This window comes from Cololabis saira, chromosome 5 (assembly GCF_033807715.1).
Source record: "Cololabis saira isolate AMF1-May2022 chromosome 5, fColSai1.1, whole genome shotgun sequence".
Classification (NCBI taxonomy): Eukaryota; Metazoa; Chordata; class Actinopteri; order Beloniformes; family Belonidae; genus Cololabis; species Cololabis saira.
The window spans coordinates 39,798,048-39,811,671 of NC_084591.1; the positions used below are offsets into that span (position 1 = coordinate 39,798,048).

At 43.3% G+C, this 13,624-nt stretch overlaps 2 protein-coding genes across 3 annotated transcripts in view; one reads left to right on the forward strand and one right to left on the reverse strand.

Annotated features, from left to right (window-relative positions):
* Positions 1 to 1,069: 1,069 nt before the first annotated feature.
* LOC133444322 (arylsulfatase A-like) lies at positions 1,070 to 10,313 on the forward strand. The gene is made up of 8 exons (XM_061722029.1): positions 1,070 to 1,328; positions 1,742 to 1,982; positions 2,107 to 2,325; positions 2,490 to 2,659; positions 3,084 to 3,208; positions 9,282 to 9,409; positions 9,497 to 9,599; positions 9,687 to 10,313. Exons 1-8 carry the CDS (start codon positions 1,108 to 1,110, stop codon positions 9,980 to 9,982), a joined length of 1,503 nt encoding a protein of 500 aa, XP_061578013.1. The 5' UTR covers positions 1,070 to 1,107; the 3' UTR covers positions 9,983 to 10,313.
* Positions 10,314 to 11,104: 791 nt separating this feature from the next.
* Positions 11,105 to 13,624, reverse strand: part of mapk8ip2 (mitogen-activated protein kinase 8 interacting protein 2) — a 38,853-nt gene continuing 36,333 nt past the window's right edge. For both annotated transcript variants that reach the window (XM_061722014.1, XM_061722012.1), the window contains exon 14: positions 11,105 to 13,601. In XM_061722014.1, coding sequence (XP_061577998.1) covers positions 13,529 to 13,601 — 73 coding nt within the window. In that variant the 3' untranslated portion in view covers positions 11,105 to 13,528. The remainder of the gene's footprint in view (positions 13,602 to 13,624) is intronic.

Genomic DNA, 13,624 nt, shown 5'->3' on the forward strand with positions numbered 1-13,624 from the left:
AAACTACCTGTATGAGCATGTCGTCAAACATGCATGTAAACAAGCACATGACTCCGTTGCTGCATTCGCGTCGCCTGGGTATGAGGGTTGCTACATAACAAAGAAAACACCATTGTTAGGATTTAATGAAATTATTGAAGCTCAAAACTGTCTAAGCTCTCTCTTCAAAGTAATCTCATTCTGATTAAGAGCAAAAGGTTTAAATTAGATTAGAAGTGAAATACAATACACATATTGTTGGAGAGGAAACGGGGGAAAAAGGCGACACCTTAAGGTGACTTTCCTTGAAGCTGGCTCTTCCAATTAAATTAATTAGCAATACACATACAATTTGTTGAGAGAAGACAATGGGCAGAAACAGATGTTTAGCATTGGGGGGTCTGGTCTGCGGTCTGGTTTGACACCTCAGATGGGAGACAGTTAAAGGAAATGTAGAGCTGGAAGTGACAAAGTTTGGGGGTTTTTTCCCGTAGCTGACTCCCTCCACCAATGAAATTCACTTGCAAAGAACATCCTCCTTTTCAGTATAAATTCAACTGGACTCGTGAAAACGTGGTGCATTTCTCTCCGACTCACGCGGTCTGACAGAAGTGTACCCCGGCCGGAGACAACTGTACCTCCGACCGGAAAAAACCTTGTGCTTGACATGATTAAAAGTGTATTAACCTGTAATTCTTTCCACTAGTCTTTCTTGATTCACCAGACAAAAGAACATGTTTCTTTCACCATCAAAAGTTGTTTTTTTTTTCAATAATTCAAGACTTGTTTTTTAGATTCACACTATTTTGCAACGGTGTCATCCCTAAAACTTGTTTTCTCCAAAAGGCAACTCGAACACTAAAAACTAGTCTTTCTTTTGTTATTGTTGTTCAACCAAAACGCAAGACAAAATCACTTCAGAGCACATTAATTAATCTGTTATGACAGTTTATTAAGACACAACACCTGTAGGCTGTAGGGTTTGTTTTCTTTTCCGCGTGTGATCACAGAAATCATAGAATTTCGCGTATCAAACTGGATTTTCCGAGAACCTTAAATGCATCACTGTTTCAACCTGTAGATCTGACGATTACACTTGTACCGTCTTGGCTGCTGACACAGAACACGATGGACAACATCCGCCTTGCCTATGTGATTATTTGTCTCTTGTATTCCTGCTCGGCTTTGCAGCCGAATTTCGTCCTTCTCTTCGCAGACGATTTGGGTTTTGGTGACTTGGGCTGTTACGGCCATCCCAGTTCCCTGACTCCTAACCTGGACCGGCTGGCTGCGGGGGGGCTCCGCTTCACAGACTTCTACTGCACCAGCGCTGCCTGCAGCCCGTCCAGGTAACACATAGCTCATTGTGACTTTCGCAGCATTGCAACAAGTTCTACACGAAGCTTGAGTTGATTTAACCCTCTGATGCACAAAATAAGTACACCCCTTTTAATGCACAACATGGGTCAAAAATGACCCGCATTCATATCCCATGTTATCTCATGCAGGCTTCTTTTTCTTTCCTGTATCTTTTTAGATCAATGTATTTTAGTATTCAATAATCCACATATTATATAGATATCTTTTTTTTGAGTACCATGCATCTTTATTTATATGTCCCCAGCCTTACTTTTTGAATATACTTCATTTTTGTATTACTACAGTATATCAAGTTTACACACATGGGTCAAAAATGACCCGTTTATCCAAGTATGATTTAACAAGTATTTATTTCCGCCTCGGTTGTGTTCATGTTTCTCAGGGCGTCGTTGCTCACAGGTCGCTATCAGACTCGCTCAGGTATCTACCCAGGTGTGTTGTACCCGGGGTCCAGAGGTGGTCTCCCTCTGAATGAGACCACCATCGCCGAGGTGCTGAAACCAGTGGGCTATGCCACCGCCGCTATGGGCAAGTGGCACCTGGGATTGGGGGCCAATGGGACGTTTCTTCCAACCAGACAGGGATTTGACCAGTACCTGGGGATCCCATACTCCCATGACCAGGTCAGTGTGTGTCTGAAGTGGTGGAACATGTTAATGTTGCTCTGTTAAAAAAGAAAAACAAAACGAAACAGGAACAACCTGTCCGTCTATATTTGGTTGTCTGACTTCTCCGTTTCCTCCACAGGGCCCCTGCCACAACCTGACTTGTTTCCCTCCAGATGTCAAGTGTTTTGGAACATGTGACGTTGGTACTGTAACCGTCCCACTAATGCACAACGAAAACATCAAGCAACAACCAGCCGACTTCCTCAATCTGGAAGGAGCTTACAGGGACTTTGCAACCAATTTCATAAACACAGCCGCGAAGAACAAACAGCCGTTCTTCCTTTACTACCCATCACATGTAAGCTGCTTGATCAATCTGGGAGAGAAAACCTATCAGTAACTATTGTTATTAACCTCTAGAGAGGAATAAATGTCTTTAAAAATGCAAAGTACATTAACGTGACTTGTGAAGAGATTATAGTGTATTCAAATAACTGCACTCTCTTTCATGTCCTGTCACAGCACACTCACTACCCACAGTATGCGGGCAAAGAGGCAGCAGGTCGCTCTTTGAGGGGTCCATTTGGAGATGCTCTCTTGGAGTTGGACAGCACAATAGGAAACCTGATGATAACTCTGGAAAAGGCCGGAGTGATTAACAACACACTTGTCCTCTTCACATCTGACAATGGGTTGGTTTCAGGTCTAATCTTTATTTTCCACTTGTTTGCTTGTAGTATTAAAAAGAAATGGAAATCACAAGGTGAAGTTGATTGGTGAATGTTGAACAACATAGATGGACACTGGCCTAAAACATGTTACAAACTATAGACAGGGATTGAGCCTATTAGATATTGTTTTGCACGACTGTTGTTGCCTAAATAAATGGAGAAAGAAGAAAATGCATCCAAAGACAGCTGCAGTAAAAACCTGGCAAAGTCCATTCATTGATGAAAATGAGGCTGCACCCCTCAAAGAGATGGGATGCCTAATTTAATCTTGCAATCATTAAATTGCGGCTTCATATGTCAAGTCCATGTGCATTATGTAACTATAACTTTAATATGTTTTGATGAATAGCTAAAAAGACAAAAAAGTTAACTTTTATTTGTTCAGCCCTGAACTGATGCGCATGTCGCGTGGCGGACATTCTGGTCCGCTGAAATGTGGTAAAGCGACCACATATGAAGGAGGCATGAGAGAACCAGCCATTGCACACTGGGCAGGGACCATCAGGCCAGGTAAGGACACTAGGAATCTTAATTAAACTATGATGAATGTGAAGAGAGTCACTGGAACGGATAGTTAATACAGAAAAGGATGGTGTTTTTGCTTGTTTCGTTCCCACTGACTGAACTTTACTGCTGACCATATTCAAAAGAGCCATAAAGTGTTCACACATTTTTTTCATCCCTTGTGGTCATGTCACTTTCCCTGTAAATCCAACCCCCATGGACCTTGTCAACATCTACAACAGCACACTGTCTTTACCCCTAAACAAACTGGTCCCCCAGAAAACCAACACTGTCATGTTCACTCGCTCCCTGGTTCAAAAAACAAATGCAACAACTTTAACGACTTCGAAAACCGGTCTCCCAGTACACGCCCTCACACACAAAGAGCACACACCTCTAAAATTGAGCACTAAACAAAGCCAGTTCGGTCTACCACTCTGGCATCTTTCACTCCAACCTCTAACCCCCACACACTGTTTTCCACTATAAATAAACTCCTCAAGCCCCATGACAACTTTTCCTCCTCATTCAGCCCCGAGAAATGCGGCATCATTTCATTTTTCAACTGTAAAATAGAAAACATTCACAACTAGCTTGCAACCTCTTCTGCCTCCACCCTGGTCCCCCAACCCACACCTCTTTCATCCTTAGACCACCAGCTCCCTACCTTCTCACCGATAATCACAGCCCACCTCTCCAAAATATTCTCCACCATGAAATCAACCATCTCCCCCCTGGATTCCATGCCCTCGAAACTAGTCAAAGCATGTTTGACTTCTCTCACCCCACTCATCACTGACACCACCAACTCGTCCCTTACCTCTGGCACTTTCCCCCCACCTCTTAAGCTTGCTGCCATCGACCCTCTCCTCAAAAACCAGGTCCTGACTCTGAAGACCCCAACAATTTCAGACCCATCTCCAACCTCACATTTATCTCAAAACTACTGGAAAGAGCCATCATAACTCAACTCAATGTAATGTAATGTAATGTAAACTTTATTTGTATAGCACCTTACATCGACCTCAAGGTGAACCAAAGTGCTTTACATAACATACAACAAAATAAAACAAGAATAAAACATATGAACATATAAAAACATCAAGTATAAAAAGTGTCGCCACACTACTGGGTATTAAAAGCCACCCTGAATAAATAAGTTTTTATTTTAGATTTAAAAAGGCCAAGGTCAGAGATGGTGCGTAATTCACAGGGGAGCTTATTCCAGAGCCTGGGGCCGGCAACTGAAAAGGCTCGGTCACCCCAGCGCTTCTGCCTTGACCTGGGCACTTCCAACAAACGTTGGTTGGAGGACCTCAGAGCTCTGCCAGGCTCATGCACTGTTAAAATCTCCGATAAATAAGGAGGGGCAAGGCCATTAAGAGCTTTAAAAACAAACATTAAAAGTTTAAAATCAACTCTAAAACGAACAGGCAGCCAGTGAAGGGAATAGAGGACCGGGGTGATGTGCTCTCGTCTGGGTGTGTTCGTTAAAAGACGGGCAGCTGCATTTTGTACCAGCTGAAGACGGCTAAAAGAGGATTGGGCAATGCCAACATAAAGTGCATTGCAATAGTCCAATCTGGAGCTGACTAGAGCATGGATAGCTCTCTCCATGTCGTGACGGCTCAAAAATGTTTTGACTTTGGTTAAAAGACGCAATTGATAAAAACTTGTCCTCACGACATTGTCCACTTGTCGGTCAAATTTTAAAAAGCTATCAAAAATAACTCCCAGATTCCTAACTTTGGGACTAAAAGATCCGGACAAAGAGCCAAAGTCAGCCGTCACGGTGTCACCAAACAAAATGCACTCAGTTTTGCCCTCATTTAAATGTAAAAAATTGCGTGCCAACCACTGTTTGATGTCAGCAATGCATTCCAGCAGGGAGCTTTGTGCGCTAGTGACTTTAGGCTTCAGTGGCAGATAGATCTGTAGATCATCTGCATAACAATGAAATGATAAGTTATGTCTGGCTATAATGGACCCAAGTGGCAACATATATAATGAAAAAAGAAGTGGGCCTAGAATAGAACCTTGCGGGACGCCGCATGAGAGGGAGGCACAGGAGGAGCAGGAATCACCAAGCATAACGGAGAAGGTTCTATCTGACAGATATGACGTAAACCACTTGAGTACAGTGCTGTGAAGGCCAACATAATGTTTCAGGCGTGACAGAAGGACTGTGTGGTCGACTGTATCAAAAGCCGCTGTGAGATCTAGCAGCACTAAGACAACAGGGCACTTGACATCAACAGACAGGGCAATATCATTGTGCACCTTTAACAAGGCAGACTCAGTGCTGTGACGAGACCTGAACCCAGACTGAAACTTTTCAAAAACAGAGTTGTTCTCCAGAAATGATCTTAACTGGGTAAAAACAACTTTTTCTAAAACCTTAGACAGAAAAGGCAAATGAGAGACTGGTCTAAAATTTGACAAAACTGAGGAGTCAAGATGCGTTTTCTTTAAAAGGGGCCTAACCACGGCATGTTTAAAGGCAGCTGGGACTGCTCCTAAATTAAGACAGGCATTGATAAGCATCACAAGACTGGGCCCAACAGTATTAAAAGAACTCTTTAAAATTTTGGCCGGAATAACATCCAGAGGACAGTTAGTAGGCTTCAAAGACTTCATGATGTCAGCAAGGGAGGAGAGAGAAACCAGTTGAAAGTGGTCCAATACAGCGGAATGGGCCGGGGAAACAGATAAATCCGTACCCGAATAATTGCTGGTAGCCTGCCTGACAGAGTTTACTTTATCAATAAAAAAGTTGAGAAACTTCTCACAAGTAGCAGTTGAGAAATCAGTCACAGGAGAGGTAGGTGGGGTTATAACAGAGTTGATTGTACTAAACAACACCCTGGAACAGTGGCCACTTCTGGAGATGATATCAGAGAGAAACTGAGATTTTGCCTCCCTCACAACTCTCTGAAACTCAGCAAGACAGTCCCTTAGAATCTCCAGAGACACATGTAGTTTGTCCTTTTTCCATTTTCGTTCTGCTTGCCTGCACCGCCGCCTAACGACCCGTGTGGTTTCGTTTAGCCATGGCTCTGTTCTTGGCTTTGCAATTTTTTGCCTTAGAGGGGCCACAGAGTCCAAAATCCCGGAGCAAGTGGTGTGGAAGGAGGACAGAAACTCATCTGGACAAAGAGGGGGGACCATGTCATTCAACGCAAAAAACTGAGAGTCCCTGAATGCAGCAGAAAATTCTTCAGCTGCAGAAGATGTGATGATGCGACGCTGGCGGGATGGAATGAGAGGCTTGCTGACTGGTGAAGGGGCTAGAAATTCAAAAATAACGGGGAAATGATCTGAGATGGCAGTCTCAGAAATCTCATAAAGGGAGATTGACAGCCCGGAATAAACAATTAGGTCAAGAGTATGCCCAAGATGATGTGTAGGTTTGTCCACTAATTGAATTAAATTAAAAGTTTCTAAAAGCCTTTTAAAATCAGTGGCGAACTGATCAGGAGCACAACAAACATGAATATTAAAATCCCCACAAATCAGTAGTTTGTCATACTTGGGGAGAAAGTCTGCTAAAAACTCAGAAAACTCATGAATGAAGTCCTTATTATATTTGGGAGGGCGATAGACAACAGCGCATAACACAGGACTTGCAAACTCCAACACAAATAATTGTAGCTCAAAACTGGAGTAAGTATCTGTGTGGAGAAGCCGACATTTAAAACTGTCCTTAAACACAGCAGCAACCCCGCCCCCTCTACCCGAAAGTCGAGGCGAGCTGAAGAAGGAACACCTAGGTGGGAGGAGCTCTGAGAAGGCGCTGTTGTCACCTGGTTTCAGCCAGGTTTCCGTCAACAAAAGGAAATCCAGGGAAGAAGAGGCAAACAAGTCGTTCAGGATAAAAGTCTTATTAGCCATGGACCGAGTGTTCACCAGAGCCATGCGAATTAAACACTGGTCAGATTGTCGGGAGGCACGACCGATCGGGCGGAGATTCTCCAACACACAGCCCCGTCTGTGGATTCTCACGGGCCGGTGACAGGGGAGCGGATACCCGGCCTCCGGGACTGCCGGCAACAGCCATCGATAGCAGTAATCCGTGGAGCCTTGCGTGCTGTAGCCGGGTTGACGACCATAGTTATGGGTGGATGTCGAGGCCAGGTAAGCTCTCAGCCTATACACTACTCCACCTCTCCTTCCTCGTCTCCTGCGTCGGCCGTTGCGTAGCAACCCGATGGATGAACGCCATATGCACGGTGGAATAGACGCCAGCAACGGCGGCGGCGTCTTTGGCTGTCCATTAAAGTCCTGGATCGGTAGCTTGACCACAGAATTGCGGATATTTAAAAGGGCCAGACGATCATACACCAGTAGCGGTGACACATTATGGACAAAAAACGCCCAAAACAGGACAATACAAAGAAAAAGTAACAGGGGCAGACGGCCAGCCACACACAACGGCGCCATCTTCACCGTTTGACGTACATGCACGAAAATCGGTACACCAAGACTTGCCTCCTCTCCTACAACCTAAATGAAGGTCACCATTCTTCTCTTCCTGGACCTCAGTGCTTCCTTTGACACCGTCAATCATGCCATCCTCCTTAGCCGCCTGAAATCCATAGGCATCACAGACTCTTCCCTTTCCTCATTGAACTCATACCTGTCTGAAAGATCGTAGAATAAACAATCACAAATCTCACACCACCCTTGTCTCACACGGAGTCCCCCAAGGCTCAGTGGTTGGCCCCATCTTCATCATCTTCTACATGCTCCCACTTGGTTACGTCATCCACTACCATGGAGTTCATTTTCACTGCTATGAAGACGACACTCAACTCTGCATAACCACCAAAACCATCACTCCAGCTATTCTCTCCACCCTCACCAACTGCCTCACCAACATAAAACCTGGATGAACCACAACTTCCCAACTCAACAGCAATAAAACTGAAATTATAATCTTTGGCCCAAAATCCACTCTCACCATCTCCCAGAACTTCTCAGACTGCATCGATGGTCACTCTGACACTCCCTCCCCCCTGGTCATAAACCTTGGCTACTACATGGACCCCGCACTCTCCTTCAAATCACACATAAACCACATCACAAAAAAATCCTTCTTTCACCTTCGGAATATAGCAAGTCTTCGACCCATTCTCTCTTTCTCAGGCGCTGATATACTAAAGGGTGAATTATGGTTCTGCGTCAAATCGACGCCATGCCTACGCCGTCACCGTGACGCCGTCGGGAACCCTTCGGACTTCTCCGTCACTCCATTTCGCCGCGGTGCAGTACCCCCCGCGACTGCTTGGTCGCGATCTTTTCCTGAATGGTTTATCCGACTTTTCCGGTCACAGTGAATGAAAGAGATAAGGACAACTATTGTGCAAAAAACCAAAACAAAAAAAATCACACATACACAAGGAAAAGAGCGCTGAAAGTTCACGACTGCTTCAAGCCGGAAACCGGAAATGTGTTGCTACGAAGCGAACCAATCACAGCCCTCTCGTCTGCGTTTGGTCTGCGTCGCCTCGACGTGTAGTTACAATTTTTGAGAGGTACGCGTCAGCGAAAACACGTCACGCCCATCATCAGTCAACTTCACTGGCTTCCCGTAAAACAACGTATACATTTCTAGATCCTCCTCACCACCTACAAAGCCCTAAACAACCTTGCCCCTTCATACCAGGCAGATCTCCTCCATTGCTCCCAGAGAACATGCTCCACTGATGCCAACACCCTCACTCGCATCACAAAGACCAAATATCGCACCATAGGGGCCTTTGCCGTTCCCGCCCCTACTCTCTGGAACTCCATCCCTCACCATCCGTAACTCTGATTCACTGCCGTCTTTCAAGTCATCTTAAAACCCATCTATTCAACATCACATACAACACCTGATGAATCATTTGCCACCCTTTGAGTATCTGTATGTGTTTGTATGCATGTACTGTATGTACTGTATTTATTGTCCATTTGTATCCTTTATGCTTTTGGTTTTTGTAAAGCGTCTCACGGTACCTAGAAAAGCGCTATATAAAAATCATATATTGTTTTATTTTGTTATTATTATTGTGTCCTTTACCTCGTTGAATCTTTAAAGGTGTGACTCATGAGATGGCCAGCACTCTGGATATCCTCCCAACCATCGCAGCCCTGGCAGGAGCCCCACTACCCCCTGTGATGCTGGATGGCTTTGATATGACAGACGTCCTTCTCAGCCGAGGAAATGTAGCAGACTTGTGACTTGTGTTCTTTAAATACTGAAATAATTTGAAAAAAAAAATGATTTATGCATCTTTAATCCTTGTTTTGCAGAGCAAAAGGGAGGCAATGATGTTCTACCCCATATACCCCAACAAAGCACTTGGCCTGTTCGCGCTCAGGTTGGGGAAGTACAAGGCTCACTTCTACACACAAGGTAGCAGGCTGCTCTCAATCAAAACATTGAGTACAAATCAGTCATGAAGACAGAACTGAGTTAATATCATTCATCTTTTTCCATCAGGTGCCTACAAAAGCAGTACTACCCCAGACCAGGACTGCTCAGAGCATGCAGCTCTCAAGGCCCATGACCCCCCTCTTATTTTTGACCTGGAGGCCGACCCGTCAGAGCGCTACCCTCTCCCACTGAAAGAGAGACCCGACATCCAAACCGTGTTGGAACGGATCATGAAAGTGAAGGCACAGTTTGAAGCCTCCATGGTGTTTGGACAGAGCCAGATGGAAAAGGGAAGAGACCCAAACCTTGCACCTTGCTGCAATCCCGAGTGTACTCCCAAACCCGGGTGCTGCCACTGCTGACGGAACAAACTATTGCTGCTGTGTGTGAAGACGGTGAGGAAAAGTCCTGGTTTGTTGCTCCCACGTCAACTTAAAATTACTACATCAAAGTACAATATCAATACTGCGATGAATGTCAGTTTGAAGTTGTGCTGTGTTGTTTGCTTGCGGATGATTAATCTTCTCTTCATAGTGAAAAACTATATTCCTCAGTGAGGATTTTTTTATGATGTTAAAACTGAGTATTCTCAAAACTAATCTAAAACTCCAAATAAGAAAAAAGTTGAGACAATATAGAAAATGAAAAAAAAAAAATATGAGTACTTTCAAAACTAGTGATTCTTATATTTACTCTAACTTGTAACACAATATGAACCCAAGTTATTTGTTTCTTTGTCATCAAAGTCATTTCAGTTGTTTGTTTAAATCCTTTTTTGCATTTTATGCCTGAAACACAGTCCTAAACAACAGGTTGGGACAGTAAAGCCTTTACTTTACTTTTCTTGAAATGCAGCCCTCTGCATTTGTCTTGGCTTGGGACCAGCTCCATTATTAGTAGCTGGGGCAATAAGGGCAGTTTGGGGTTTGGTTTCCTCCCAAAGGACACTTTCAAATCAAATCAAATCAAACTTTATTAATTTAGGCCTTTTCGCACTTAGTAGCACAAAGTGCTTAGAAAATCAACGACATATAAAATCTGACACATTCATGGTTAAAAACACACATCGAAGGAACCTTGGAGAACCTGGAGACCTTCTAGTTGGACATCAACCAACTGTACCCACTACAAACACATTTGTTGGCCTTAAATGCAAAATATGTATTTTAATTCACAAATCGAATGACTTTGGTGATAAAAAAAAAACATCAAAATATATTTGGTTCATACCATCTGCAAGGAAATAAGGTAAGGTAATTATAAGAACCATCTCATTTTGTATGTTTTTTTTTGTGCATATTCTATATTGTTTCCACGTTTCGAGGGGTTTCTATAACTTTGTTCACTTTATTTGATATGTACTGTAAATTCCACTTTAGGAATGTGAAATCAAAAGTTTAAAATTAAATGTTTGTGTGAAAATGTTTGCAGAGGATTTCAGAGATACAGATGAGCTGCTGAAAAACGACAACAAATGTTTTGGACATCAAGCATATATTTTATTTGTAAGACCAAACCCATGACAAGGCAGAGTGTTTTTTTTTTCTTTTGTAATTTTCTTTGTTTTCCCTTAAAGTTTACAAGTCCTTCTTTTTAAAGATACGAGAGAGGATATGTTGGTTCTGCCACATACTGTTTTGCTCTAGGTATACAGTGAAGAATCTTGTTGAAGTCATGAAATCAAAAGTTGGTTTAAATGTATTTCTCAGCGGTTATGTGGGACTAGATCATCCTCAGAGGTTGTATTTGTGTAGCTGTGGAAAAGACAGATTTTAACTTGGTTGTAACAAGATAGAAAAACATAGAAGCAAGGTGATACAGATCAGGGATGGGTCACACGGTTTGGAGCTCGGAGGCGATTATTATACCGGGCAAGACACATTGATAGTTTCCCAGTGGCGGATGGCTCGGTCACTATTCAGGTCTAACAGCAGTTTACTCATTAGAGGGCGTGTCCCACACTGGTGAAATCACATCTCACAAATGTGCCCTAAATGTGCAGCTGAAGCTGTCTGTGGAGTGTCGTGGAGCTGGCGTGGACCAGAATGCCACCTGCATCACAGGCTGAGATAACACCTGGTGCCAAAACATCAGACACTGAAATAAAATTATTGCAGATCACATATAGTTAGGTTGTTTCCTATTCTTTCGGGGAGTTTTGTCAAGTTGCAGTCTTGTTTTTTCTCTCTTTTTTTAAATGTCTTTTTAATGAATGTACATATTTCTTTAACATACTCAACATAAAAGACACAGCACTATTTCAGGTTTGCTATTGTATATACATGATCTAACTGACAGCGATACACGTGTGAATAATACCAACTCTCCAGCCGTATTGAGTTCCAGTGGAGTCTTTCCACTGAAGTCCTGCAGATCTCTTTGCTTTGGTGTACTGGGTCCTAAAGCAGCAGGACAAGATGCAAAATGGTGTCTGAAATAAACCTGAAAGCCTGAAATTACAGGTTACAGTTGAATGTGGCGCCTGTCTCGTTTTTTTTCCAGATATACCAACTTCTCTTTATAAATATCATAAACTACAACACCAGCACAGGTTGATGTGTAACGTGAGTGATTTTTTTTTTTTTTAAACTTTTGTCCAACCCACAAGCAATAAACAAAGGAGGAGACAGGTAGTTATTTCTTATCATCCGTACTTAAAAATGAGATCAAGCCACATCATTTACACTGCTATAAAACCTCCCTTTTTAATGCTTTGTGAAGGAGCCGGTTCCTCTGTGGTACCAGGGCCAAGAGTTAGCAGGAGCTGTGCAAAGTCACTGACATGCAGCCGCTGGTCGATCTAGTCGCCCCCCCCCCACCCCCTCACTGAAAGGTCCGGGTCAATAGAAAACAGAGACTAGCACATCACCATAAATCAGTTAAACAGTCAAAGTTGTGGGAATATGGCTTGTCAGAGGGCCTTAGCTTTTTCTCACCTCAAGGTTTCATCGGTTTCACCGACGGGTACGGTGATCTACGATGTGCAAGTTTAACCGCTGAGTGATTTGCCATGAAAGCTCACGGTAAAAGGTCAACAAGCAAGTGCGACTTTCAGGACCGGGACAGAGGGGAAAAAGATGGCATCACATCATTACAGTTTTGCTGACAGTTAAGTCAATCTAATTCACGTTGAGTACAGTGTCTGTGAAGCTAATGACATTCAGAGTCAAATCCAAATAAACATTTCTTACTTTTCCAGAAAACAATTCTCCCCCCATGTCAAAATTATGAACAAAACCCACCTCAGCTGCTTCTTCACCGGTCTGACTGAGGCGCCCGCGTGTCTACTTTCTATACATGTATTTACAACACACACACAATGTTTTGTAGGGGACACAGGGGTACGCTCCACTCAAGGACTGCTCACTCTCTCTACCTAAATTCCAATGCCACCATCAGTAGAAAGCACATTAGCTGTATGTCAGTATTGGAAAAAAATTATTTACATTTAATTGAAAAGCAACCTCTTGAATCTACACCATTCCCTTTACTGATTGTTGAGCTACTTGCCATTCACCTGGATATGTGTACTTCTTAGTGTGTCTGTGTGCAGGTAACCTACTAGCCATGCATTAAAAAGTGATACAGCCATCGTAGGTATGTTGTCTTCATTTCAAAAGAGAAACTCTTAAATAAACAGGTGCTCAGCGTCTTGGTTTTATATGATAGAAAAAAGACAAAAGGAACAGGCAATCAGTCAGTCAGGAAATCAATCAATCAATCAATAAATAAATAGAGAGGTGAATGAGATCTGTCAGATGACTAGCATTCTGTAGAAATGATGATCCCAACTTTAGTGGGATGCAGAAGAGTATTTTACAATGAAGCGGAAAAAGAAATCCACTGACAGCGCTCTTGGATGAACGTACACAAGCTGTAGAGGAAGGAAGCTGTCATGGCAACTCGTCTTACTCCAGGTAGATGTCCTCGGTAGGGCAGGCGTACTCCAGGTGTTCTTGGTAGTACTCTTGGAAGGCTCGTCTGCAGAAAAGAGGGACACATGG

What these genes read in the sequence shown, in the direction of transcription:
- LOC133444322 (XM_061722029.1), top strand. Translation starts at nt 1,108, where the DNA reads ATGGACAACATCCGCCTTGCCTATGTGATTATTTGTCTCTTGTATTCC. An exon ending in TCCTTTACTACCCATCACAT is followed by an intron (nt 2,326 to 2,489) that starts GTAAGCTGCTTG and finishes GTCCTGTCACAG; the next exon opens with CACACTCACTACCCACAGTA. An exon ending in CTCTTCACATCTGACAATGG is followed by an intron (nt 2,660 to 3,083) that starts GTTGGTTTCAGG and finishes TTATTTGTTCAG; the next exon opens with CCCTGAACTGATGCGCATGT.